The sequence below is a fragment of the Balaenoptera musculus genome, chromosome 1 (assembly GCF_009873245.2).
Source record: "Balaenoptera musculus isolate JJ_BM4_2016_0621 chromosome 1, mBalMus1.pri.v3, whole genome shotgun sequence".
Lineage (NCBI taxonomy): Eukaryota > Metazoa > Chordata > Mammalia > Artiodactyla > Balaenopteridae > Balaenoptera > Balaenoptera musculus.
The window spans coordinates 128,064,447-128,091,518 of NC_045785.1; the positions used below are offsets into that span (position 1 = coordinate 128,064,447).

Sequence of the window (27,072 nt, forward strand, 5' to 3'; positions counted from 1 at the left end):
AACCTAATACATTTTTAGAGGGTGTCAAATTCAGAACCAGGCAGATCCATCTCCTGACCCTAAACATGGTCCTAAAGTAAATCGCTTGAGGAAATTGGATCCCAAAGATTACAGGTGGGGAATTCTGAAGTGTGTCCATATTCCATTGGAGATCAAAGAAGCCCAACTAAGAGAATTGAGGGCTGACTCACATGATAACTTCTTTTTGAAAGGGCTATTTTATCTTGAAGATTATGAGTTTGGAGGAACTAAGTGATTGGCAGTGGAAAAAATCAGAACATGAGAAATTCCTTAAAAAATTATTGACTTAAATAACTTTGTGTTACACATAATTAAAAAAAAACCCTTTACACTTAAAAAAAATAAATCAAGCACAATATATCCTTACATTGGAACGTTATACAGCCATTAAAAAGAGTAAGTTCTTTAAGTAGTGAAATGAAAACACAGGCCAGTTAATGTGAAGCTTAAAAAGAAAATGTTAAGTTGTAGAACGCTGTGTACAAAAAAGCAATGTATGTATATATAGAGAGAGAGAGAGAGAAAGAGAGAGAGAGAGAGGGAGAGAGAGAGAGAGAGGAAAGGTATTGTAGAATATAGTTAAAAAGGATACCCGGGAAAATATGTTGGTTGTCTCCACAGAGCAAGGGGGGAGGGGAGGGAAACTTTCTTTTCACTATTTACCCTTCTATACCATTTAACATCCCTAACGCGTGTCTGAGTTAGTCAGAAAATACTTTTTAAAAAGCAGTCAGTTATGAAATATTTTTTAAGGATGAATTCCAGCGGAAAGGAGGATGGGCAAACTGCTGTCGGTCTCTGCCCCCAGGTCCCCGCCTCCAAGCCCCACCACCCAGCGGAGGCCGACGCTGAGCGCGCCCCTCCCGCGGCCCACGTCCGGCCGGGGGCCCGCACCCGCCATCCCCTCCCCGGGACCCCACTCGGCGGCGCCTCCAGTGCCCTTCCGGCCTGGCCCGTTGCCTCCTTTCCCCAACAGCAGCGACTCGTTCGGGGCACCTCCACAGGTTCCGTCTCGGCCCACCAGGGCCCCTCCGAGCGTCCCAAGGTGAGTGTTCTGCGCGAGGCCGAAATCAGGGCCACGCTCGTCGGTTCTCTTCTCATAGCCTGACAGACAAAATTGATTTGGAAAAGAAAATGGTAAAGATACTGTCATACACGTTTTCAGCTTTCCCTCCGGGAGGGGGATCATGGGAAGATTGCTGAGCCCGTGACACCATTTAGAAACCAGTATATGGCCTAAACCTCTCCTTTCTCAACTGGCACAAACTAAATGGGACCAAAGAAACCTGGGTCCAGATGAATGACGTTTTGGCAACTGTTTGTAGAATTTGACGGAGACCTTTGAAATGAAGGAGCCGTGGCTGGGTCGCTGCAAGCTGTGTGCTCCCTAGGTCACTGGGGCATCACCAGCTAAGGCCTGGCCTTCTCTATTACCAGAGGAGTTCTAGAACACCACTGACTTCAAGGAATATTATCTATCTGCCCTCTGAACTTTGACCCCTAAACCCAATATTATTAACTTTAATGTAGGCTGAGTAAAATTCTGGCTGGTTAATCTGTGATTGTTTTTTAAAAAGCTATGCATAGAAATTTTAACACAGGCATATAATTGCTGTGCGCAGTCACTGATAATATATATAAGATAGAACACTGTACATTTGAATAATACATTTGGCATTTGTAAGCAGATTGTCAGGCTTAACTGTGAAACAAAATAGCTAATAAATAAGTAGAACTTGAAATATGTATACATATAGTTGAAGCTATATTCTAACCTTCATACATTTATGGTCAATATACTAATTAGAGATTTTGAAAATAGAGGGAATTAGGGATTTTCCCTCAACATCAGAAATTTAAAAATGAAAGAAAATAGCCCATACAGAAAGTTAGTTTTTTAGAAGTTCAATTCAGAGGATTAAAATATTTGTATACTCCATGAAGGAAAACCTTACTATGCAGGTACCATAAAAAGAGAAGTGAGTTCTGCCCACCCATGAAGCCTGAGTCACCTCACCCTCTGATTTCAGTACTTACATTTATTTTGATCTTCAGGCTGTTGGGTGTAATGAAGAGAAGAAGGGGCATCTTAACCCACTAAACAAAGGGAAGTGTAGAAGGAATAGAAGGAGTTGTGGAATCAGAAGACCAGGTTTGCCACAGGCATTGGGCCACTCATTTAACTGAGCCAGGAGTTCCTCATCTATGAAATAAAGACATAACAAGGATGTGGCCCAAATCATATGAGATGAGGTATTTGAAAGAGTCTCACAAACTGTAAAGCGCTGTGGTTGTTACTGCCATCATGATTTTGGTCCCCATCAAAGAGGATATATGTACTCTCAAACCTATGTATTTTTTTTTTCTAACCTCAATAGGTTTGGCTTATAATTTATTTGGAACTGAGCTGAATTTCTCATAATAACAGTAACAACAGCTAGTATTTATTGAGCTCTCAACGTATGCTAGGCACTGTCCTAAGAGCTTTGCAGGTACATTTTTGTTTAATGCTCACAACAACCCCATGAGATAGGTTATTATCCGTTTTACAGACGAGGCACGGAGGTTAAGCAACTTGCCCAAGGCTGCTCAACCAGGCCCGAATCGAGCTGGGCTTTAATCCCAAGCAGCCTCCTAACCATGTCGGGGTTTCTCCACCTCAGCACTACTGACATTTTTGTTGTGGACGTTGTGCTATGCGTTTTAGGATGTTCAGCAGCATCCTGGCATCTACCTAGTGGATGTCAGCTGCACTCCCCCAGTTGTGACCACTAAGAATGTCTCCAGACATTGACACTGGGGGCGGGGGGAGGGGCGGGGGGCGGGGGGATGCGGGGAGAGGTTAGGGTTAGGGTTGAAAAGGCTTGAGAACCCTCCCCTGGAGAACCACTGCCCTGCAGTATTCAAAAGACTGTCCCTTCCATGTAAACAAGCATAAAGGTCAGCATTGAGCCTCACTACACACAAGATTAAATTATTGTTTTAGGAAACTTAAAACTGACTGGGAAAGGGTCTGCAGTTGTGCCAAGAAGGTGTGGAGGCCATTGGCGGGGCTGGGGGTGGTGGTGGCGGGGGTGTTGAGCGTGGGAAGATGGGAGTCCCATACAGGGGCCTTAAAGTCGGCTATTTTGTCTGTTTAGCTATAAGAAGGAACTAGAGCAACCTGGTGGTGCCTGCCTTCAAGAATGAAAGTGCATGTCTTTGCCTGCTCGCTTGGCTGCTTTACCTCTCGGTTTCAGATAAGCTGGCTTGCCAATACCCTTCAGAGATAACTGTTGAATGCTAAATTGATTTGTTAAGCCAGGTGGAGTCACCCTTGGTATTTCCCAGCTCACACACACACAAGGTAGCCAGCAGGAATCGGGCTCTGGAGCCTCTGCTGGAGAAGGGAAACTGCCAGGTTTCAGGCACCTGCTTTGGGGAATTTATAGGACAACAGCGTGTTATTCAAAATTTCTGGATTATTCTCAGGTTAGAGCCAGAGTTAACTTGATCTGGCCTTGCAAAGAGTCTCAAAAGTAAAACAGAAATGAGGGTTCAGAGTAAAAGAGGAAAATTGGTGGTTTTTGCTGAGCCTTCCAGTTTCAGCGCCGGTTCAGCGCACTGGGAGGGAAATCCTTGGGGGGACGAGGGGGGGGGGTCACCTGAGAGAGAGCAAGAAAGACTTTGTTAGGATCCTTATGCCTATTAAAGTTTAGCTTTAGATGGAGAATTCTGACCACGTAAAGTCTGTTTTTAATAAAAGCCAGGGCAGGAATCCTACCAAATGCAAGCCAGAAATGGGGTTTAAGATTTCAAAAAAAGAAAGAGAGAAAAGGAAAGGGAGACAAAGATAGAAAGAAAGAAAGAAAAAGTTGAGGGAAGCTCTTGTTGAAACTTCACCTTGTTCCATTTATTTATATACTCTCTTTTCCCTCCATGACTTGCCTCCATTTTCTCTATTAAAAACTAAAATAACTCGAAATGCCATTATCCATCATCTCCAGAAAAACAACCCTTAGGTTTCCGAGAAGGAAGTTTAATTTTTTCTCCAGTTTTTTGCTTTCTTAAAGGCCCTTTCTCCCCTTTTATCTGAAACCAGAAACTCATAACGTGACAAGACAGCACAAGCAGTGTCCTGCCGGCTCCCTGTTGGGCTTTAATATTACAAAGGCAAAAACTGAACTTTTAGAGGCAAAAGATTCTGCCACTCAGCGTGTGCCTGCGCATAGTTTTCTTCTGGATAATTTGTGATTTCATTAGCAAGTTGTGATCTTCACTTTTAAGAGCATAGATTTATTGTAACCCTATTCAGATGTAATGAAAGCACCTGCGATTGTACAGAAACCATGAGTGTTCTGCTTTTTTTAAAAAAATGATTATTATTGTATCTTTCCATTCCAATGTAAAGGAAGAGGAAGGAGAGAGGCTGGTCGAGTGGTTTTTGGCCCAGTTTTTCTCAGCTGCTCAAGCTGTTCTGGTTTATGTGCATGGAGACTTTCAGTGAGGGCTAGAAATATCGCACACTGCATGCCTGTTTTAATTAACTCCTCCTGGACTAGGGGAGCACCTCTATCCCAAAGAGCCTCACCAGCATGGATGCTTCTGCCATTAGAAAGTTAACTGTACACAAATCTGATTTGTGGAACACTTTCTGTTGCCAGAATGTTTGGTGTGTCCCCTCCCCTCTCACCTCTATCAACTTCTCTGAAGCGGCTGAAACCCAGTTGGAAAATCCCAGCCAGTCGTGTCCTTGTTGAGCAACATGATGTTAAACAGACATCAGTACCTCTTTAGGGACCCTATTCTCTTACTTGAAGATTCTAATCTTCACCAAACACTAACTTTAGGGCTGATGTAGCTATTTTCGGTTACAGCTTCTTAAAATTAGCTAATTGGGAATCACAGCCTTTGACATTAACAGAACAAATTAACTGAATCAGAGTGTGTTTTTCCTGGCAACAGCCTGACTCTGGCATTATTTCACTCATTTGTCTTCTCCCCTTTCCTTGGACTAGGCTATTTTGCAACGGTCAAAAGGGGATAAGGGTGGGAGGAAGGGTCTCTATCCAAGGAAAAGCAAACTTCATTTACCTCATCATCCAGTCTCCTATTTAAAAAAAAATTTTTTTCTGAAAAATAGACGTCCTTTCTTTTAACCAGCCCTGTCACCAAGTCTGATGGTGTCTTTTAAAAATGACAAAAGTGAATCAGAGGAAAGGACTTAGCTTTTACTCCAGCTCATTCACATGACAGAAACACAGCATGGAAACCAAGAAATGCTCCACAGAAAGAGTCTCTGGTGAGGCCCATGGTGAAACTGGGGTCCCTGCACTGCAGAGACAGGCCCTGGAATAGCATCAAGGTTATCCCAGGGCCTCCCACTTATGCTCCTTCCATGACTTATAAAGTTTCCCTGACTTGACATGCACACTTTGAGAGTCTCATCACAGCCCCACATTCTCAGTAATTTACTACTCAGCCAACCATGGCAAAAGGTACATCAGTTTCTCTACATGAAGAGACAATCCATGCACTCATGTTCTTTTCTTTACAGAGGTAAAAGCCATTTGGTTCTCTTTACAATTTAGTTTAATCTGGTTGTAAATGTTTGACCCTGATGCTCTTCTGTACCATATCTCTTTTACGTATTTTATATGTTGATTTAATTGGCAGCTAACACAGAATCCCTTTCACCTAGGGATAAGGTCTCCCTGTTTTGTTTTGTTTTGTTTTGTTTCGTTTTGTTTTGTTTTCAGCCAGTCCCCCGAATTTTGAGTAAGAGCAAACCCATGATTCTTATGAGTGTGTCTTTGCATCCCTAATATCAAGGTTTGGTGCCATGAAGGATGAAGCTGCCGAGCCTTGAAGTTGTGGGCTCAGGGTTCACGGACAGTTAAGCGACTTGTGGGACTAGCCTGTCTGACTCCCCAGCAGTCGTGTACTGGAAACACCCTGACTTACTTCCTCCTCAACAGCCCTCTAAAAGTACGACTTCTTTTAGCAGCTGAGTGTCTTTGGACAAGTGATGAATTCATCTTGTGATTTCTGATTTCAGCCATGAGCTTTCTATTTTCCTCGACATCCTTCTCCTTTAAAGAACAAACAAATAAAAATATGATTAGGTGTTCTGATTTTTCAGGGAACAGTTTTTATATTTAGCAACTGGATTTAAAAGCCAAGCAAGGATTTTTACAAAGTATAATTGCTGAGAATAGAAACAACTTTGAGGCGTTCTTTCTGATTCTTAATATTTAAGGCATCTCATGAGGCTACTATGCAACAAAATTAGTTACAGAAATCCCAAATGTAATTAATAATTTGTTGCAGGTTTAACATGAGTTGTCACGATGCTTAACATATTGTAATGAAAATGGGAATTTGGCCACAAGCTGCTCACTAAAGAAAAACGTGCAATTTAATCTGAGCCCCACAATTAGATATTTCATCAAAATCATTCAAATGCCACAGTGATTCTGGTTGTAACATAATAATTCACTGAAGTGAATCAATGGTTAATGTCAAAGGTTTTCATTCTTCAGGTCTTGGTTTCATTCTGGTTCAAGTGGAAGTAAAATTAGCCTGGTGGTTTCCTTCTTGGGTATAGCAAACTTGAGTCTACTTTACACAAACATCTCCATCCCGCCACAGTCCACAATGACCGGCAGTCTGTTTAGGCAAGGCCCAGGAATTTGGGAGCTTTGCAGATGTGTCAAGGTAGATTTCAGATTGCCTTTCAGTTTTCAATGTGCCCCTTATCTTACTTTTCCAAACATCTGATGGTGCGGGAGGGTACAAGAACACAGAAAGTAAGAAAGGATCTACATGAGGCAAAGTACAAACAGCAGAAATGCAGACAGGCAGCAGGGCAGTAAATATAACAATATACCATATACCATACCAGCCCCATGCTAACTGGCATTGAGTTAAGGGAACAACTGCTTCCATGTCCCACGACCAATAATAGCAAATAGCTCTGTCATTGTTCTCGTTTGGCGCTCTAAATTGCTAAACTTCAACAGTGTAGGGAGAGCCTTTCTGAGTTTCAGGGTACCTAATCCTGCCCCTGGTTTCACCTGATTGAGGAAGACAGCCAAGACGGGAGTCTGGCACAAGAGCCACTGACCAGGGAAAAACGCACAGCCAATAATTATTATTCTTCCTGTAGCCGGTCAGCAGCAAACTGTCACCAGTTGGAATCTGCTGAATGTTCCTATATACGAGTTGATGTCAGCTCAGAGAAAAGAATTCTGCCCAGTGTAAGCAGACCCACAGTCTTGTAGACGCACACAAGCTAGTACTTCTGTTTCATCACTGCCCTCTTTTGTCTCCCTCACTGTAAGAAAAGAATGATTTTACAGGGAAAATCTTCATTTTCAGGCAGTTGTGGTCAGATGGCATGTTTTTCAATGACTTGAGAGATTCGTGGCACAACATGATCCATGGCTCTTTCACCTCTAAATTTTATATAAGCAGCAAACTCCAAGAATGAGCTGCTGGACCCCTCTTCCTCCCTGTGACTTATCAGCTACGAGGAAAAATTAGAAGTGAAATTTAGCTTACTAGAGCTGCTTTAGCCGATAAATAGCCAGGAAATTAAACATGAAAATGTACATGCTGCATCTTTCACTCAGAATGTGCTTTACATGCCTCCCTCCAGCAGAATGAGAAAGGAGTTGAGGATTTAACTGAGGGTTTGATGGCTTTTGTCTGCTTGTCATAACTTTATTGCTGCTTAAACATAGAATTTTTAAATGCCCAATGTTAAAACCTTTAGCTTACTCTAGCCAACGTATTGTAACCGTTGTCTAGGGGAACCTCTGAATCTAAACACATATTTACACCCTTTAGTTGCCAAATGAAATCCACCTGGCTTACCAAATGCTGTTTCCAAAAGAATATTACACTTTTGGTCTGGCCAGTATTTTTAAATGCAGGGGATGGGGGGCGGGGTGTTGGAAATGCATTGGGTTTGCAAGAATCTGCATGTGTACTGATGCCGCATTACCGGTATTTAGGTGAAGTTTAGATCGTGTGGCAACTCTGACCAGAAATACAATTCCTACAGAGGCCAAAGTCCAAAGCCACAAGGAACTGAGGCAGCCTCAGCATGGCACAGTACTTTCTTTTCTTTCTGGCTACTTTTCAGGCATCAGAGCCACATGATAGGCAAACCTGCAAATAACAAGTGCTCTAATTTCTGAAATTATTTTTTAACCATTCCCATAAACACCAGGAAATGTCCACTCTTGTTTTCCAGTCAAAATTATCTGCTCACGTGAATTGTAGAAAGAACACATTCCGTCCAAGGATCAGGAAAAAAATCCTTAATCAAAATGGCAAACAGCAAAATTCTCAATCATTCATGGTCAATGACAAGGCCAGGCCTTCTTGATTTTAATTGCTCAGACACGTGGAGAATTCCAGATCTTTATGAAGTCAACATTTTCCCCCATTGGGATTAGTTTAAACACTGAAAAACAGGATAATACTGTTCTTGCTGCTATTATGGGAACCCAGTAAATATGCAAGTTAATACAAAATTTAGAAATATGCTTCATCCCTTTCCTATTTTTTTTGTTTGTTTTGTTTTGTTTTTGTAGAAAGGCTAATGAACCAACTGAGACAGAGAATAAGCTAAAGACTAGATAACCACCAGCTAGATATACCACCACAAGTGAATCCCCAAGCTTCTATGGCAATGTTGAAAACCAAGAGAAAGGAGACCTCAGGTGGCTTTGAATATGATTTGGAAAATAATCTTATTTTACAATCAAATATACCAGTTGCCTCCACCATGTAAATACTACCTGTATTAGGTTTCAGATTTTCATGATCAGCCTTATCTAAATTTCATTATATTTTGCATTCATCTAGAATGAGACCTTTTATGAGAGTAGGAGATAGGAAAGCCTTTTTAAAGGTATTTTGCAGCCCAAGAACCTAAAATGGAATTATTCCACTTGGGAATGGATAATTATGTAAGATATATTCTGTACCACGTGTATTTTTTTAACTTTATATTAGGATAACTCTCAAAGCCAGTTTTAAAAGTGAATGAAGTTTTTCCCTCAAATAAATCTCCTCCTAGTCTCGTGTTCAAGGGTCTCCGCCAGAAAGTCTGCACACTGCTTTGCCTTTAGACCACCATTCATGGAGGAAAGCTATAAAAACAGGAAAACGTCTACTTATTTTTAAAACAACTAGAATTTCTTCTTGCTTCTTAGTAGTATTGGAAAATATTTTAATAACTAAAATAATAAAACTTCATGTGAGGCCAATTCTACATTAATTATTGCCTCTTGGGGTGGAAAATTAAGGAAACATGAGTAAATGTGTTAACTAGAGAAACCACTGCAGTAATTTCCCTGCACGTATCTGGGTCTAAGGTCACAATAAAATCCATACTGTACATAGCCCTTGAAAGAAAGCAAACTCACAGTTTTAGCTCTAACAACAGTAGTATCAGAACACTCAGGACTGAAATTAATGGACCATAAAAATCCCTGTGCTTCATCAGTAGAATTTGATTAACCTACTTAAATGCTCTACAGTTCAGTTTAGGGATCTGTAATGAGGGTTGTTGATATGATTGCTTGATTTGTTTTAATATTTCAAACACTCTACCCCATTACCATCTTAATACTCGAAAACTAATGAGTATTTGAAAACTCATTTTAAATCACCGTATCTTTGAATAAACATGTTGAAATCGTGTTTCTTGCTTTTGCTTAAAACTTTGGTGTGTGATTGATGCTACCTTGTAGATTTCCCTCTTTTTTTTTTTTACTGTACTCGCCTCCTTCCACCCGGGACTTTTTCTATTTGATACATAGTGTTTATCCAGTCTTCTAGGTGTCCGAACAACACATGGGGCACTCATACCAATGACCATTGTTACTGTGTTGTTCCCTTCCCTGTAGAGCAAGAAATTTCAGCAAAATATTCTTGACAGTCACAAGGGATCTTTGCAATTTACAAATACTTTCACAGTCTCCAGAGACTCTTCAGGTTTCTGTCAAAATGATGTCATTTTTATCATTAGAGTTAACTTTTCTGTTTTTGTCTATAGATTTCATACCACTTATTAAAGTGCATTTTGAGGTACAAAAATATGAAGCTAGAATAAGGAAGGTAGCACTGAACGTTGTCTCCAGTCCAGAAAGCAATGTTAAATCCGAAAGGCAAGGTTTTAGGACGTTTCTCTTTACTGCATTCTCACTGCAGTCCTGCATTGTACCCCAGTCCTTCTGATTCCCCTTGTCTGTCAGTTGGGCCCTACACCCAGTTATACAGGACAGTCTTCCTTTGGTTGCTTCTGTCTGACACCTGCCTTCTAGCTGTGTTTGGCAGGCCAGCAGGATGAGGTAATAATCAGAAGAAAATGTTCTGGTTCTTTGGCCTCATCCATGTACAACATTATTCAAAACAGTTTTCTGTGAGTGAGAATAGAGTTGCTTTGAGGTCCCTTGGTCTAACATTCTGTGGGGATGTGGAGGAACAAAACTGTAAACTTTTTTGATCCCTTCTAGAGTAGTGGAAATATAAATTATACCTGCCCTTGTCCATCCTCTCAGTGATGTTTACAGACAGATATATGTAGAAATGAGAGCCTTTCATTTGTAAACATTCTGGCTTTACTCTCTCCAAGTCCAGCCATCTTCTTAAGCACAGCTCCCATGGTTGTTACAGTAGTGTTTTCCTAAAAGCATATTTTGTGAACTATTTCTCCAAGATGATGGCAGTTTTTGTAAGACAGATGCCTAAAAGACATATGGTTTTCATAGATTTTTCCGTCTAGACTAGCTTTATTTAGTGACTTTTGGTCTGAATTGGTCTAGTTAAATTTTCTGTAGGAGCTTATATAAAATTTTTAAATGTGGGCATACCACTAAGGTGTAAAACAAAAAGTTTGACTTCTTGTTGGCGAGCGATTAAAAGGGATTGGTTGAAACTTTCCTTCAGGTTAAGTAATTCTGATCGTACTGTACGCCCACTCATCCATTCCTCTCCCACAACACTGTCCAAAATGGAAAGGCTTACCCTAAAAATCCGGTAACTGTTAAATTCATATACTTCTCACTGTTTTCCTGAGTAAATTCTTTGTATTCCAGTTGATGTATGTGAGTGTGTTAGAAAGCTCTAATTCTTTCTGCAGACTCCTTACATGGCCCAGGGGACATATGATTCCTTGCCCTTTTAGCACCAGTTTTTACAAACACAGCATTTCCCTCATTTTAAAAAAACACCCAACAAGCCACTGAGTAAAGGAGACGAACATACAGGAGTTTTCGTAGTGCCTTCAGACACCAATGAAAATTACATTTTAAAATGCGGTTTTTGAGCCGGCATCAAAGACTCATTTAGCAACAATATGACACTTAAAGAGAAAAAGAATAACTTCTAGACTTGCCCAGAAAGCAGCCTTTCGCTCCCTCTTTTGTAAGAGCTAACACCGCAGATCCGTTCCCAGTTTAACTGCATCAGAACGAGGAGACTCGTGGAAGGGAGAAAATGTGGGCCGTTCTCTCTCCACCAGTATCATCACTTGGCTTCGCACTAAGCATTTAATTGGACTCGGTCACATATTTGTTCACTGACATGGCAGCTTGCAAGGCACACCGCCTCTCTGTTTTTCTGTTTGCTTTCAACTTTTTTGTTTTTAAAATTTGAACTCTAAGGCATGTTAGAGCTCCTCCTGCTGGAATTTTTTTTTTTTAATCACTGGGATTCTAATTAGTAAACGGTAACTCGTCTCCATTTTTTCCACTCGGACTGATATGAGTGACCGGAAAAATACCACGTGGTGCATTTAAAACTGGCCTTTTAATTCACCGGGTATCACAGGTCAGGCAGAAATGAAACGCTGGCACAACGTAAATCTTCTGTAAGTCTTCAAATTCCCTGTGCTCAGTTTTCTCTTGTTGTTGTTCTTACAAAAATAAGAGGAATTGGAAAGTTAACTTTTGCATCAGTATTCCTAATTACATATTTACCCTCTTTGAGATAAGGCCCCAAGTCAGATATCATGCCCGAAAGCTTCTTGCTCTCTATCAGAAAGGGGCAAAAGGTCTTTTCCACCTTTCCAAAGCAGAGATGAATTTTACACTTTCTTATAGAGATCCAGTGTTGCCTTTTCCCTCCCCATCCTTGCTTGTTTTGCTTCTTCTCCCTGACTTGAGATGACAAAGGAATGTGCATCTCAGAAGTAGAAGTTTGCCTCTCCCAGTAGCTAGTTCTTAGCACCTCCTTCCCAACTTCTCCTCCTTCCCCCAAATGTCTGAGTTGGCCAACCCCTTCCCCTGGTGCCTGGGGTGGGAGTGAGGGGAAGGGCAGGGAGAAGAGGACAGAAGAAGATGAAGAGGGTTAGAAATAGTTTTACCCCAGCTACCATCAATGGGAGTAGGTTTCTACATACAGCATGTAAGTTCTTAGATCTCTTTGGGCATTTCTTGAAAAAGAGAGAGAGGGAGAGAGAAGGGAGGAAGGGAAGGAGGGGGAGAGAGAGAGAGAGAGAGAAAGTCTTCCGAGGGGACACTGCCTAACTTCATTCAATAGCCATGTGTGTGTAAATCTCTTTAAAAACCACATCCTCTCTCTCTATGTAGTTTTCTCATCACTATATTCCTCTTAACCGTCTGCTTCTTTGCATACCTTTTAGTCTTTGTCTCTACCCAACTTATCTGTCGTCAGTGATACAGTACAGAGGCTAAAGTATAAAAATTAATCTCAGAAGTAATGCCTTTTAGGAATCATATTTTAAAACAACTAAAAGCCCTCCAGAAGTTATTTGTTTTATGAATTAGGACTTGGAGCAAAACAAGTACTTTTGCCACTTGTGCTAAAGAATAAGATAATACTTGATTTCTCAAACTGACAGTACGTTTTCTAGCTTTTTTTTCCCTTCATACATACTATCTCCTATTCCTGGAATGCCAGTCCCCTCCACTTGTTTTGTTTTCTTCAAGTCCTTCCAACCCTCCAACCTCTTTCCATCCCCAGGCTAAGACTCCAGGTGTCCCTGAAACTCTTGAGGCATAATCCTGCCGTAGCACTTACCCAACTGTGGACACTGTTTACTTGTCTCTCTTCCCAGCTCAAGTAGAAACTCCTGGGCAGCGACTGTCTTTATTTCTGTACGTCTAACTCTTAATACAGCACCTAGCACATAAACAGGGCTTATTGAGGTAATGAAAGAAAACAAAATGTGTTGATGCTTGGTGTTTAATCAAAGTTTATTTTTAGAATTAGCCCAATATTTAGTGTATTTTAAGAAGCAATTTAAACACACTTTCTCTCTTGTTCTGTTTTGTTGAAAACCTTGCCTGGCTAATTCTTTTTACAGCTCATAAACTGAGCAGATTTAATGTGGGCAAATCATCCCTTAAGCTGCCTTTTTGCTGCAGCCACAGAAGTGGGTTTATCAGTACCATCCTTACGGGTGAAATCCAAGTCAGATATGTAAAATAAAGTAAGGAAAGTGTGGCAAGGTAGGTTATATTAGCACTTATCTCAGAGACTAAGTTATACTGTATATTATATGTTTGCATCATCAAATAAAAACTGTGGACTGTTTTTCTCCTTATGTTCTTATTTCAAAGTCTATCAATTGATTCATACTTTCCCAATAGCATACATTATAAAATCGTGGGTTCATTTTCACAGGGGAAAGAAATGCTGGCTCTAAAATGTAGCAAGAATCATATTAGAGAATTTTTTGAATCCTTTAAATGGACTCCAAGTTCTCTGTTCTCTCCAACATCTACTGTAAACTATTCTTGGACAGTATCGGCTTACTCTGTTACTAAAGCTAAAAGGCCAAAAATATGCTGGATAGCATCCTATAGTATTTTTGATAATAAATTACAAAATATTATCTTCCATGTGGACAAAATCATGACTGTTTATAGCATTTTTCTGAACTTATTAGCCTTAGATTTTTTAGACGTGTAAAACCGGTTTTTTGAATAAATGCTCAAATCAAGAAGCAAAGCACAACACAATGCTGAAATTTAAAATGCTGTGTCCCATAATCTGTTCTCTTAGAGCAGACATTAGCAAGAGGAAGTCCTGGGTCATAGTTAGTTGCCTTTCCATTTCACCGGGAGGTGTGCTCCTGTCTGATTTATCCTTGGGGATGTTCACTCATTCATGTTCTTGAACTTCTGGTTGGGACACTGCCCCCTGCAGGTGCTGTGGAAGGCTGAGGCAGGGTAAGGAGTAATCTCAGGTTTTAGGAAAGTTTATAACGTTGTTCAGATGCCTTAAACTTTGAAAAATGATGCAAGGATTAAGTAATTCAAGAGGGTCGTGGAGAAGTGAGGCATTTCAGTTCCTGGGAAGGAGATAACTATGGGCATCTCCCAACTCAACTGATTCTAACGCCACCAGAGCCATTTTTGCCTGGAGCCACTCTAGAGCCGAATGCAGCGGAGTGCACTGTGGGAGGCGCTCTTCACAATTTTAGAAAACTCAGAAGCAGTTTTTGCTTTTGTTCTCTTTTGTTTTCTAAGAAATTCATCCAATGTAGCCCTCAAAAAGGAGGTGCCTTACTTCTTGTGCTTAGGTAGAGAAAACCCTTCATTTTTTTTTTTTGATCTGTTTCATCAATAAGATTAAAAAGTTGTGCAAGTTGATATTAGATTCTCATGGCTCCTAGAAACCTGAGATGTATAACTCTCTCATGATCCTAAATGCAATTATCTGTAAATTAAATTTTGAGACAGTTATATCTTAAAGCTTCACCTATATCTAATAAGTAGAACTTACAGTATAAATGAAGCCTATTGCATATCCTTTTTTTATGCAAATAACTATCCTCTTAGGCAAATAGCATTCCCCTAGAAGTATCAATCTTTGAATATTTTTTTGAGGGTGTTCCTTTTTTTTTTTTAAATTTGGGTCCACCTAGCTAACTAGGTTGGATTTCAGTCATACCCTCTCCAAAGATGAGAGTTTGGAATGCATGGTTAGATGTGCTTAGTTTCTATACCTACTGCCATTTTCATGAGCAAATACAAGCTTCCCTAAACAAGTAGTTATTCTTCTGGTGATGACTAACAAGAAAACTACGGTAGCATAATATCTTTGTCTTTATAAAATAAACCTAAAACTGACCCATGCTTGAGTCTAATTTCCAAAGGTATCAAAGTATTTCTACAACCATTTCTTCATCTTTCTTAAGATCTTTTTCCAGCACTTTCTCTTTTTGCTTTTACTTTATCTGGCAAGTGAAATGAATTGCTAATGAAGCAAGGACAAAATCATTTATTATGTCTTAGAACAGTTTTCAAAGCACAATCTCAGGACCAGCAGCATCAGTATAATCTGGGAACTTGCTAGAAATATCTCACCCCTTTAAAAATTCCGTGTGGGACCTAGAAACCGGTGTTTTAACAAGTCCTCTGGGGAATTCTGAGGCACTGTCCAGTTTGAGGACCATAGCCTTAGAACATGCCAACGTAACTGCCCAATAGAAAGAATCCTGGCCTGGGAGTCATGATATCTTGTTTTAAGCACAGGAAAGGACAGAGCCTGAGCTACATAGACCCAGTCTGGCTCACATACTTGCCAGACAGATAAATCCCACTTCCCATCTTGAAGAGGAATAAGGGCAGGGGCAGAAAAACCAAGACATTTCAGTAATCAGTGTTATGCTGATTACCAGGAAGCAGGGAGCTAGAGGAAAGGTAGCTTCCATCCTCACCCCCATGCTGATGCACCCCTGTTCAGATTGTCTCTCATCATGAATACCTAGAACCAGTTAACCCAAAGAAGAGCAGATGAAAATTTAGTTCTTCCATTCTTAGAAGAGAATCGAACAAGACAATAAGACAGCTGACGCATTCTTCTCTCGAATCAGTGTAGACAGTTTCTCCCCCACCATGCCTCCCACCCCAAGTGACCGTTTGACTTTCTTACAAAATTTGTCATTGTCCAAAATACTGCAAACGGTCCATCCCTGCAGCTACAAATGCAACTTCAAGTATTACATCTTTCCCTTTGACTTGGAAGCAGAAACACAGCTTTTCTATTGTAACCATAAACCGCCCACACACAACACAGTGTTTCAATAAACACTAAGTGATGCAAGATGCTCCATTGCAATATAACGGGTAACTTAATGAAGCCCATCACTGCACAAAGTAACAGAGGAAAATTTGGTACAAAACAAATAACTCTGCTTGGCCCAAAACAAACTGTCTTATGAGGTGAATGTCTTTGGAAACTCTTTGAATGGTTAGGAACTAGACCAATGAAATGAACCTTAACAGTAAACCTTAAATGTTTTTCTGGTGTTGAAGTTGGCAAACATCTTAGCATTACTTATTAAGAAAATTCACACTGAACAACTTCATGCTTCTCTTGAATTGCTTTCTTTAGAGATTATTGGGGGGTTATTGTTTTAGAAATAAGATGATGCTCATTTCTTACAGTAGGGTTGACAGACTTTTTTTTTTTATAAGTAGAATTATTTTATATATAAATAGTGAAGAAGTTAGTAATCATAAGCTTTCATAATCTATGACACTGACACATTAAAAAAACAAAAACAAAAAAAACACCAAAACACTGTAATCTTTACTTAAACATTCTAAGACCGAGACAGTGAAGCACTGGAACACACTTTTTAGGGGTTTTTTTTTTTCCCTGCAATAATGGCCAATTATGCTATTGTAATTACCTAACCAAGCTATTGTAATTACCATCAGTCAAGGGTTGACAGACTCTAGGAATTTTAATTACTCAGTACATATATGGGTTACTTTAACCTGAAACCAAGCATATTTTAAAGATGTTATAATTGTTTTAAGAGAACATGATGGAAATTTTATCTTTCTTTTTTTTTTAATCATTAATTCACCACACAGGTGTGCAATGCCTAGTCAATGCCTTAGGGACTCCGTTAAAGTGCTCATAATTGGGGGGCTTCCCTGGTGGCGCAGTGGTTGGGAGTCCGCCTGCCAACGCAGGGGACGCGGGTTCCGGCCCTGGTCCGGGAAGATCCCACGTGCTGCGGAGCAACTGCGCCCGGGCGCCAGAACTGCTGAGCCTGCGCTCTGCGGCCCGCGAGCCACAGCTGCTGGGCCTGTGTGCCACGCTGGGCCTGTGTGCCACGGCTGCTGAGGCCCGCGCGCCTGGTGCCTGAGCTCTGCAGCGGGGGGAGGGCGCTGCCGCGGTGAGAGGCCCGCGCACCGCAGCGGGGAGTGGCCCCTGCTCGCCGAAGCTAGGGAGAGACCGCTCGCAGCAACGAGGACCCAACGCAGCCAAAAATAAATAAAACAGAAAATAAATAAATTTATTTTTTTTAAAAGTGCTCATAATAGATAGGTTCTCCTGATTTATTTATTTGAAAAAAAATATTATGAGCCAAAGGCGACGCTGAGTTCTGGGATACAGTGGTAAACAAGACAAAAGACCTGGCACATAGCAGAAAGTTATATTTTTCTGGTCTCCTGCCTTGCCTTCTATGTGCAGTTGCCCATTACCGTGGACCTTGTTGTGTCCCATCAGCATGGTCCAAAGATTGGGGTGGAGATTAATGAGAAGTTTCTGTTCCATCAGAGTATTTCAGTCTTTCTATTCTCTGTCTCCATCAGTGAACTCCTCCATTCCACCTCATCACTTAATTTCTAGTTTCTTTAACCCCATTATAGACCTTCATTCTCTTATGACTTCCACATTTTATGTGCCACAGTTAAAATCATATTTGCCCCTGCTTTGACCACATTATTGTATTTTCAAGCTCTGAGAATATATTCTCAGAGTCTGACTTACAAAATTTTGCCTCAGTTTTTCCACTTAAATGGGGTGCCATAGTAAAACCACTTGCATACTTCTCTTATCCCATTCATCTTCCACTATGAATAGGTTTTGAGTTTTTAAAAATCATGCAACATAATACAGTCCACATAGTACATGCTCAATAAATAATACATGCAATGCATAACTGGAAAGCATGTTATAGATCACCTAGTCTGAGTCTCCTGTGTCATAGATGAGAAAACTGAGGCTTAGAGAAGTTTAGTGATTAATGATTATACATACTGGCAATTGGAGCTGAAATCCACATCCTTTGACTTCTGTGTAAACTTGCTGCCTCAAATATAAACCTCTGACAAATGCCTCAAAAGATTGTATTTCTGGCCTCATTGGACCCGCTCACCTTGACCTGGTCTGTACTCTAACCTGGCTAAACATTCTTGTATAGGTACTTTTCAGTCATTCATTTGTTTGTCTACTATTTAATAAATATTTATTCACTGCCTTCTAATCACATTATACAATGATGAATATATGTAATAAATACAGAATATGTGGTCTCTGCACTCAAGAAATTTGCAATCTGTTGGAGGACACAGGCAATAATCTAGTAAATAAATACATAATGGCAAGCAGAGTTAAGTCCTATGAAATACATAAAACTATGAAGCCATGAGGAGTGGTGGTTGGAAACTATAGGATGGTCAGGAAGTGCTGAGGAATGACATTTAAGCCAAGAACAAAAGGATCAGAAGAGAACTCAGTTTGCATTCCTTTCTCTCTTGGCTACAACCCTTGGTCAAAGCTATCACATATGCATGAAACAATTTCCAACCCACCATGCCACACTGTGCTCTGCCCCTCACTGCGTTTGTCGTTTAAGATCCACTTTTTTCAAATAAAATCCCCTAATTAAGTCCATCCCATTATTAAGCCTCTGGTAGAGTTTCCCTTTTTCAAGTTCAAATTCTGGCCAACTCTCTTGCCCCTCCTGTAACTGCTTAAATGCTAAGAATATATTTCTATAGGTTATGTGACTAATTGTCAAACTCCCTGAGGAAGAGCCTGTGATTTACTATTTATTCCAAACATCTGCTGAACAACTGAGCAGTCAAATACCCTGTAGGTAGAGATTCCAAGAGTCTAAATCCTACATGCCATTGTAGCTTCTTTTTTTTTTTTTTTTTTTGCAAGAGCAATGATTTACTAAAAAAGCAAAAAAACCCTCTTAATATAATGTAAAGATCAATGGTTATCACAAGTATTCATAAGTTGTTTCTTACTTCTAGGAGTAACTTTCATTTATTCATTTTGTCAAACATTCAGTGGCTGAATGACAAGCCCTGAGCTGGACACCACAAGAAAATGAAGATGAGTAAGACACAGCCCATTTCTAATCAGTCACAATAAGCATATAAACCTAATTCTAGAAATATGTTGAGATTCTACAGAAGCATCAAGATAGGGAAAGGTAGGTCAGAGAAGACTTCACCAAGGTGAGTCTTGCGGGAGGAATAGCAGGTTCCAGCAGATAAACAAAAGAACATTGAGAACATAATTGAAGGCAACACCCTGCTAAACACTCTATGAAACAACTCAAGTGGACATGACCTCTGGCCTCTGGAAACGTCACATCAAAGGAGAAAAAGATGTAGGTTCAAATCCAGGACATAAGTTAAACAAATATGGCCATTTCAAATGAAAATGAGCAGTATGCTAGTGAAAGTACAGGTGTTTTTGCATGGTCATAAGTGAAAAGGAAATTATAGGAGGATTTTTCTCAGCAGGAAATTGCCGAAACATTTCAGGTGGTCATGGTAGCAGGTAGCCTTTCTGCAGGAGAAGGACTGACTTGTTTACTCAAATTAAAGAGCTAGTAGGGATTGGTTTAGTTTCATAACTGTGCCTATAAAGTATCTCTAATTACACTTTCAAAAACTGAGCGCCTGCTTAGTAATGAGACTTAGTATAAGAGGTTAAACTGGAATGCACCTTCCCAAGGAAACCTTTCCTCTAAAGCCTCCTGGACATTTTTCAAGTACAGGAGGCAAAAGAAACTCTACTAAGATCTATGAGTTTGTGCTTAAGTGGTCAGTATTTGTACCATTAATCAACAATATCTCTTTTGCTTTGATCTTTCCTTGACCATCTAATTTTATCTTATAGCTCTGTAATTTTTTAACATTTCATTACCATTTTCTTTAACTTTTCTAACTTCACTCCTTCATCCTGAGAAAAAATATTTGATTTGATGAATTTAGTGTGTCCAATACAGAAGAAAATTTCATGACATGACTGTAATTCCAGAAGGGTTCTTTCTGAAAAAAATCAATGGGAGAGTTTTATCAAGAAGAAAGGTTTCAATTTGCAGAATTTGTTGAATTTTCTTGGCTATAAACATTACTCTCCAAGATATGACATATAAAGTCAAGTACACACCCAAAAAAGCTTATTAATACATTTAGGAAATAAATGTATGGGTTCAGGGAAGAAAGAGTATTAGTTGGTAAAGCTGAGATTCTCAGATATAGTAATATTTCGTTATCTGGAGTTTATTCAGCAACCTCAGCTATTAGAAACACCATTACCAACCAGAAAGTGAGCAATACTGCTGCTAAGAATAAAACTTTTAGGACTCAGGCGCTCACCCTGAGCCTGTTTACACTTATTGTGGAGAACTCTAAAAGCCTTAATCTTTCTGACTTTCTACTGCCTAGCAAATTAGAAGTAAAATACAGAATAAATTGGAGAAAGCTACTGCTAAAGACAATGAGAAGTGATAATTAACATGCAGACAGGGAGAAAAAATAGGAAGAATATTACTTAAAGGGAAATAAAAATTCAAACCCCATCAGTCTGTGAGGCCTAAATACCTTATTAGTTCCTGGAGTGGGCATAACATAGTACGCTTCATACTCTGTTGACTGAGAAATATGCCGTGTATTTCAGATGGCTTTTAAATGACTTAATATTTTTATTAGTATTGGGAGGGACGACTTCAGTTTTTAGCAAGATTTGTATGTGAAAAAATACCTCATTTAAAAAAAAAAATGCTAGGTGAATGAAAGGTGACAGTATTAAATTATTACAAATGGCAGCCACTCCTGCTGACCTGTCTGTGCATGAGCATGTGCGTGACGGCTCTTTCTCAGTGTCTTTGGGATAACCTTCTGCTAGATATTCTACTTGTGTCTTTACCTGTCTCTTTCTCTCTTTCTAGCCGGAGACCACCCCCATCACCAACTCGTCCCACTATAATCCGTCCACTAGAATCCTCCCTGTTAGACTAAACGAAGTGTCTGGCATGGCAATTAATTACTAATGAATTATGCGAAAGCAAAATATTTGATAACCGTTGCAGTAAATCATGAGTACTCGCATGTGTGGACATCAGTAGGCAAGTAACCAGTTTTACTAATGCATTCATCACTCACCTTCATTGCTCATGATATGTCAAACTTTTGGGGTTTGACTCTTGAAAACTGCTGACTCTTTGAGGCTTTATATGTTGTATCAACCAAAGTAGATTGTATAGCAGCCCGCTACTTTGTGGACCATTGGCCTACCCTGGCATATATTTGGATTTGCTTTGACAACTTTCCCAGGTTATACCTACCAGATAGCCCATTCAATATAATTCTTAAGAGATAAGAGATGGTGGGCTTAGACCTAAATGATACATATTTATTTTCCCACATTCTGTTTTGACTGACGGAAATTATGTTGTCTATTATACACGTTTCCGCCTACTCCGTGATTACCTATTTAGATCCTCTCTCCTTCCTCTTTATTTCATAAAACTGCTAAGAAGTGATTTTTTAAAAATTAGGATTCCTTAAAAATAAAACTTTTCCAGAAGCATGAGGTAGTTTGCCAAGGAAAAGTTAATGCATTGCTTGCTCTAGAGGGCTTCTCATGGCAATGTGTTTTGCTTCAAGGTAGAAGCATATTCAACAGTGAATTAAAGCTTGTTTTTTGGTAGTCAGTCAGTAAATTGGGCTAGTTTCAGAGTTCAAGGAAGAAGCAAAATATCACATCTCTAGACGTGTCTGCACAAATGTAATTTCTTTATTCACGTATATACTTACCTCCTCACAAGTTACAGTGAAGGCTGACATGGAAAATATTTAATTTTTTATATTGATCTAATTTTAAGCATGGCTAATTATACTTTGACACTAATTCCAGTTGATTTAGTTAGTTAGTTAGCGCAAAAATGTCTCCCTTTCCATGCTAATATGTAATTTCCTAATGTAAAAATTTAGCCTACCTTTAAAACAGTTTAATGTAACTTTTTAATCTGTTCTAGGCTTTCTTAATAAATCCTGAGCCTTACTATGGGATAGCCATATTTAAAGAATGGGACCTGGAATGGAAAGAAAAGATGCCCTAGTTTGAGAGCAGAGCTCACACTCCTACAGTCAGACAACTTCAGAGTCTCTCTCTTTCCAGGTCATTCCAGAAAATAGTATTAAGACATCGAGATTTAAAGCAAATTGGCAAATTCTAACATTTCTAAAATTTATAAGAGCAGCTTAGCCTGGGGGTTAATAGTTCAGTCTTGAGGCTGACTTTTGGACTACCTAGAACTAGATCATTAGCATGTAGGAAACAGCCAGAAGCCAACCGGAATTTTGTCTGCTAACTGTTCCCACACAGCAGACCAAGTATTCACTGCATAGTTGTGTCCCACGACACCATTTCATATTCTACAGAAGTAAATCAGGTTTAACCAACTGAAATGCCTCCCTTTGAAAGCAGCAAACATGATTTGTATGTTAACTTTAATTTCCTGTGTAGTTTATACCCAAAGCAGACGCCCATAAAGTATGAAGTAAAACTTTTAACCATTATTAAAAAGAGAACTTGCCAAGTTGAATGACATTGTTTTGAACTTATTCTAAAGGGTTAAAACTAGTCCACTTAGGCAAAAATCAGAGAATACAAGATTTACAAAAAGGGCATTTCAACTTTTAAATTGCAAGTGATTGTATAAAGAACGCCACCCTAAATCACCACCCTAAATCTTCTCATATCTTTTTTTTTCTCATGGAAAAAAATTAACTCTTTGTGAATGGAACAGATGTGCAAGATACATACTGTATTTTTAAAATAGTGTTGCAGCTAAGTGGAAATAAGTAAACATCCATAGTAAAATTAATAGTCTAAAGTGATATCTCTTCACAAAATTCCCTCTTTTTTAGGATCCCCTTTGCTCCTTCTTTTGAATTCTCTAAAATAGGCATCTAACAGATTATATACTTCAGGGTTTGGCTTTGTGCTGTATGTGGTTTTGCGTTTTGCTGTATTTCAAAAATTTCCTTTGGTTAAAGGAAAATGTTGTGGATAACCACTGATGTGTTCTTAGATCAGCACAAACCATGTCAAAGAAAACTGGGGATTTTTTTCCCAAGTTTCTTTGCACCGATTTTATGCATCATAAACAATGATGGCGTTTGTCACCTTTGGCTTTTGCTCTCAGATTATCACCCCACAGTTTCACTGTCCCAGTTATCTCTTCTTGTGTGTACATTTTTGTTTTATTTTACTTCTAAGTTATTTCTAATAGAACCCAGCCTCCCCTGGAATTTCAGCAGTCATGTTGGAGAATATTTTCAGTTTACTGCAGTACTGTGTCATATGATTAGTATTAATCCCATTTCCCAAAGGGTTTGTATCCTGCTAAAAGGAGATGTCAATGTAAATGAAGTCAGAAGCTCTAGGATGTGCGGAGTGTGAAGTACAGCGTTCATATCAGGCCTTAAGATGGGAATGTCGCTAATGAGCTTTCTAAGTATTTCCCACACACTTGAGATCTTTTGTGTAACTTCATCCTGATTGCTCTGATGTTGTCTACACAACAGATGTAGCTCCATCATGTCTAGTATAATAAAACATAGTGTTTTTAGGATTTGGAAAAGTAAACTGTATATGTTTATTTGATGGGTAAATCTATTTTATTGTCACATGCTAAATCTTGCATGCTTATTGACTAAACTGGAATAGCCATTTACTCAATTGTGGACAGATGATTGAAATAGTATTGAATTAGAGCAGATATATTGCATTTCCAGAAATCATCTACCAAGATTACTCCTCTGAATATTGCTTTTAGCTGTGTTTTGTAACATAGAAGAGCAGTAGGGTCTGTTTAGTTAGCAAATTGCCTACTTGTTCAGATACAAACTCACTCTATTCCAAAACATTATAATAAAACCAAGTTCCTGTGATATAACTATAAGCCTTCTGACCTTAGAATTAAAGAGTAGTCATATAGATTCATTTTATGACTTTTTAGAATAGACTGTAGCCATAATTCTCAAATATGAAATGGGACCTAATACCAGTATGTGATAAACGTTGATGTTTTCTGTGTACACACATATTTTCTAAGCATGTGTCCCTATGTATACAGTATATACATAGTAAATTTGTGTAAGTACATGTATTTTGTGCCCCTTTGGGTAAGTAGCTTTAAAAATCACTTGTTAAAATGCCATGAGCATGAGTGTGATTGTGTGTGTATTGTATATATATGTATATGTTTGGGTGTAAATATTTATACATGTGTGTATGTGTGGGTATGAATATATTTTTTAAACTGTGCTAATACAAGAGTTAGCTTTAGAGTATTTGCCATAATATGTGATAAAAGTGGTTCATTTCTCATAACATACATGAGGTGTACAAAATTTTCTCCAGATTACATTCATTCTGAGAGGCACAAGGCTCAGAACTTCCATGACAACATGGTAGAATAACATCTACAGGCATTTGCATCTAAATTCACAGCATTGCTATCGAAGAAGAAATTATCTTTGCCAATATAGCTAGCTCATAGTAAGTGTAAGATCTGGAAACCTACCTTTAAGATCTCTGATTAGAATTATAAATTATTCTTAGATTGCTGAGGTGAATCTTAAAAAGCTAAGTTTGTCTACATAGTCATTTTTTTTTTCTCTACGGTAACTGTCAAAAAATTAAAATAGAGGGATACAGCATTATAATACAAGTAGTGGATTTTCTGAGTAAGTTTGCTTAAAATGCAGGGAAGAAGTTATGTAACACCTCAGCGGCAGGTCATCCATCCACTTTTTCAGGTAAACATTTTTCATTTGTCAAACAATGTAATTATTTGAAATGGACAGGAATCTCCTTAAGAATAAAGCTTAAATAGTAGGTCTCTAAACTATGGAACTTGATGAAAGAAGATAATATTTGAGACTCAAGCCATGAGTTTTATATCATTTCACTAAGAGGACTGCAAGCTGTGAGCTCAGAGTTTAATGTGAATGAAGCTAGATGGTTTCTAAGAAACAGTTATTCGTTCACTAGATCCCTCATTCCTTTCTTAAAAGCTCAAATGTGTCTTCTAGAACCTTCAGTCATCCTGTCTAGTTGGTATGTTTAACATTACGTGGTGCTCTGTATGGTGAAATTTTAAAAGTATTTTGAAGCATATGTAGTATATGCATTGCTATTTGTATATATGTGTAAGAATGTATGTATCTATGAGAGCAAGAGAGAGGAAACTCAAGGAAGAGTCTCCTGTTTGTCTTAAGACCTATTCATACTGGTATTATTGGTGAGACTTTTCACCTCTCTGGTCTGGGGTTTCACACATGGCTCAGCTCAAGGCTTCATTCCTTTTTAATTTTTACCCTCAAATTCCTTAATGTAATGTTTTTTAAATTACGATAAAATTACTCTGTCTAATCTCTTGCATTGTATGTTGCCAATTTGCTAAAAATGATTCCTTCCAATCAGAAATTCCACCATTACTTGATTTGTGTTTAATTTCACATGTACAGCCTTTGTTTTGCTTGCCTGTATATTTCTTTTCTCTCCCTTTTCTGAATCAAACTCCTCTTTTGCTTTTTTATATTAAGAAGCAGTGTACAGAAGCAAAGTCTTGCCTTCTCTGTTGATTCTTTAATTAATTGGAGCCAGAGTACTTTCCACTGTCTTCTTGGCACTTTCAGGCTTTCTTAATGCTGATATATGGATGGACTCTATGAATGGAATTTTTGAAGCAAGTTCCTAAAGCCTGTATCATTCTTGAAGGTCATGTGTACCTCTTGTGAAAATGTGAAGCTGTATTTCTGAACCTGAAATAAATGATAACATTTGAAGGACTCCCCCCTTCCTCATTCTTGTATATATTTGAGTCATGTCTATGCTTATCAGTAAGATCTGAGACTTGTAAATATTTATAACTCTTTCTATCACGTTGGTCCAGAATTACCAATGTGGAGAATGATAGCATTTGGCATTACTGTCATTAATTTGGGGAAGGATGAGATTTTTAAAGGGAGCAAACTGGACAAATCAAAGGCAGGAGAGTGGGAAACATTTTATTCCTGATTTGAAGTCATTGTTGTACTAAGTTAAAGAAGAACACAAACCTTAGGCAGCTGGAGGGTACAAAGTGACACTTGCCAAGAAGCACCGTGACATTTTGCTATTGAAAAGGAAGTGATCCCGAAAAGCTAGGAAACAGAAGGATGAAGAATACTCTGCCCAAATGGTAGGTCTACAGAAGGCATTTCTGACAGAAAGTAATTAAGTTCCTGACTCAACAGCTGGCCTCCATTGTTTATTCATTGGGCATTGAGGGGAGAAGTTACCCCTTTCAGTTTCTCCAATATTAAGAGAACAGAAGAGTGTTCAGTCTTACACACGTCCTTATCCTGAGTTTCCAGAGAATAGAGAAAGATTCCTTGTTACAAGAGTTTTGATGATAGGTCCCTTATCAACATACATAGTCTCAGATTGTGCCGTCTAAAAGCAGGAGACAAGAAGGGAGTGGGAGGGGAGAAATGTTGGTTTACTTTCCCTTTGTGTTCAGGGTGTGCTCTTTGTGAAAAGATGAATTGGAAAGACTGTTGGGTTAATTCACACTTTCTGTTGTGATTTCTTTCTCATGTCTATACATCTTCCATGAGTGGAGCCATCTATGCCTTCAAAGGAAGCTTTTTAATGGAAGAAAGAGTCAGGATGCGAATCATGCTGTGCACTGTGCTGTGAGTGTGTGTCTTACCGCATGATTCTGTATTCAGAATAGTTCCTGGTAGAAATTACCAAAACCAAAGGACCTTATTGTAACTATCTGGCAAATTTCCATCTGTATTTTAAAAATAGTTCTGACATCAATGTAAGTATCTGCTCAATTAGTTTTCAAGATTCTTGTTTTTCAGCTGGAACCTTTAAATTTCATACTGAGAAGTACTAATTTCATCACACACCTGGCATTGCCACTTTTAAGACCATTTCTTGGTGTTCTTTCACACTGAGGCAGACTGATACTTA

General features: G+C 39.0%; 1 protein-coding gene across 6 annotated transcripts in view; it reads left to right on the forward strand.

Moving 5' to 3' along the window:
* Positions 1–27,072, forward strand: part of DNM3 (dynamin 3) — a 571,218-nt gene that overhangs the window by 540,727 nt on the left and 3,419 nt on the right. For 4 of the 6 annotated variants that reach the window (XM_036859878.1, XM_036859887.1, XM_036859891.1 and 1 more), the window contains 2 exons: positions 830–1,066; positions 20,984–25,899. In XM_036859878.1, coding sequence (XP_036715773.1) covers positions 830–1,066; positions 20,984–21,053 — 307 coding nt within the window. In that variant the 3' untranslated portion in view covers positions 21,054–25,899. Of the gene's footprint in view, positions 1–829; positions 1,067–5,832; positions 5,976–20,983; positions 25,900–27,072 lie in introns of those variants that run through there. The other 2 variants (XM_036859915.1, XM_036859907.1) reach the window with 2 other exon arrangements.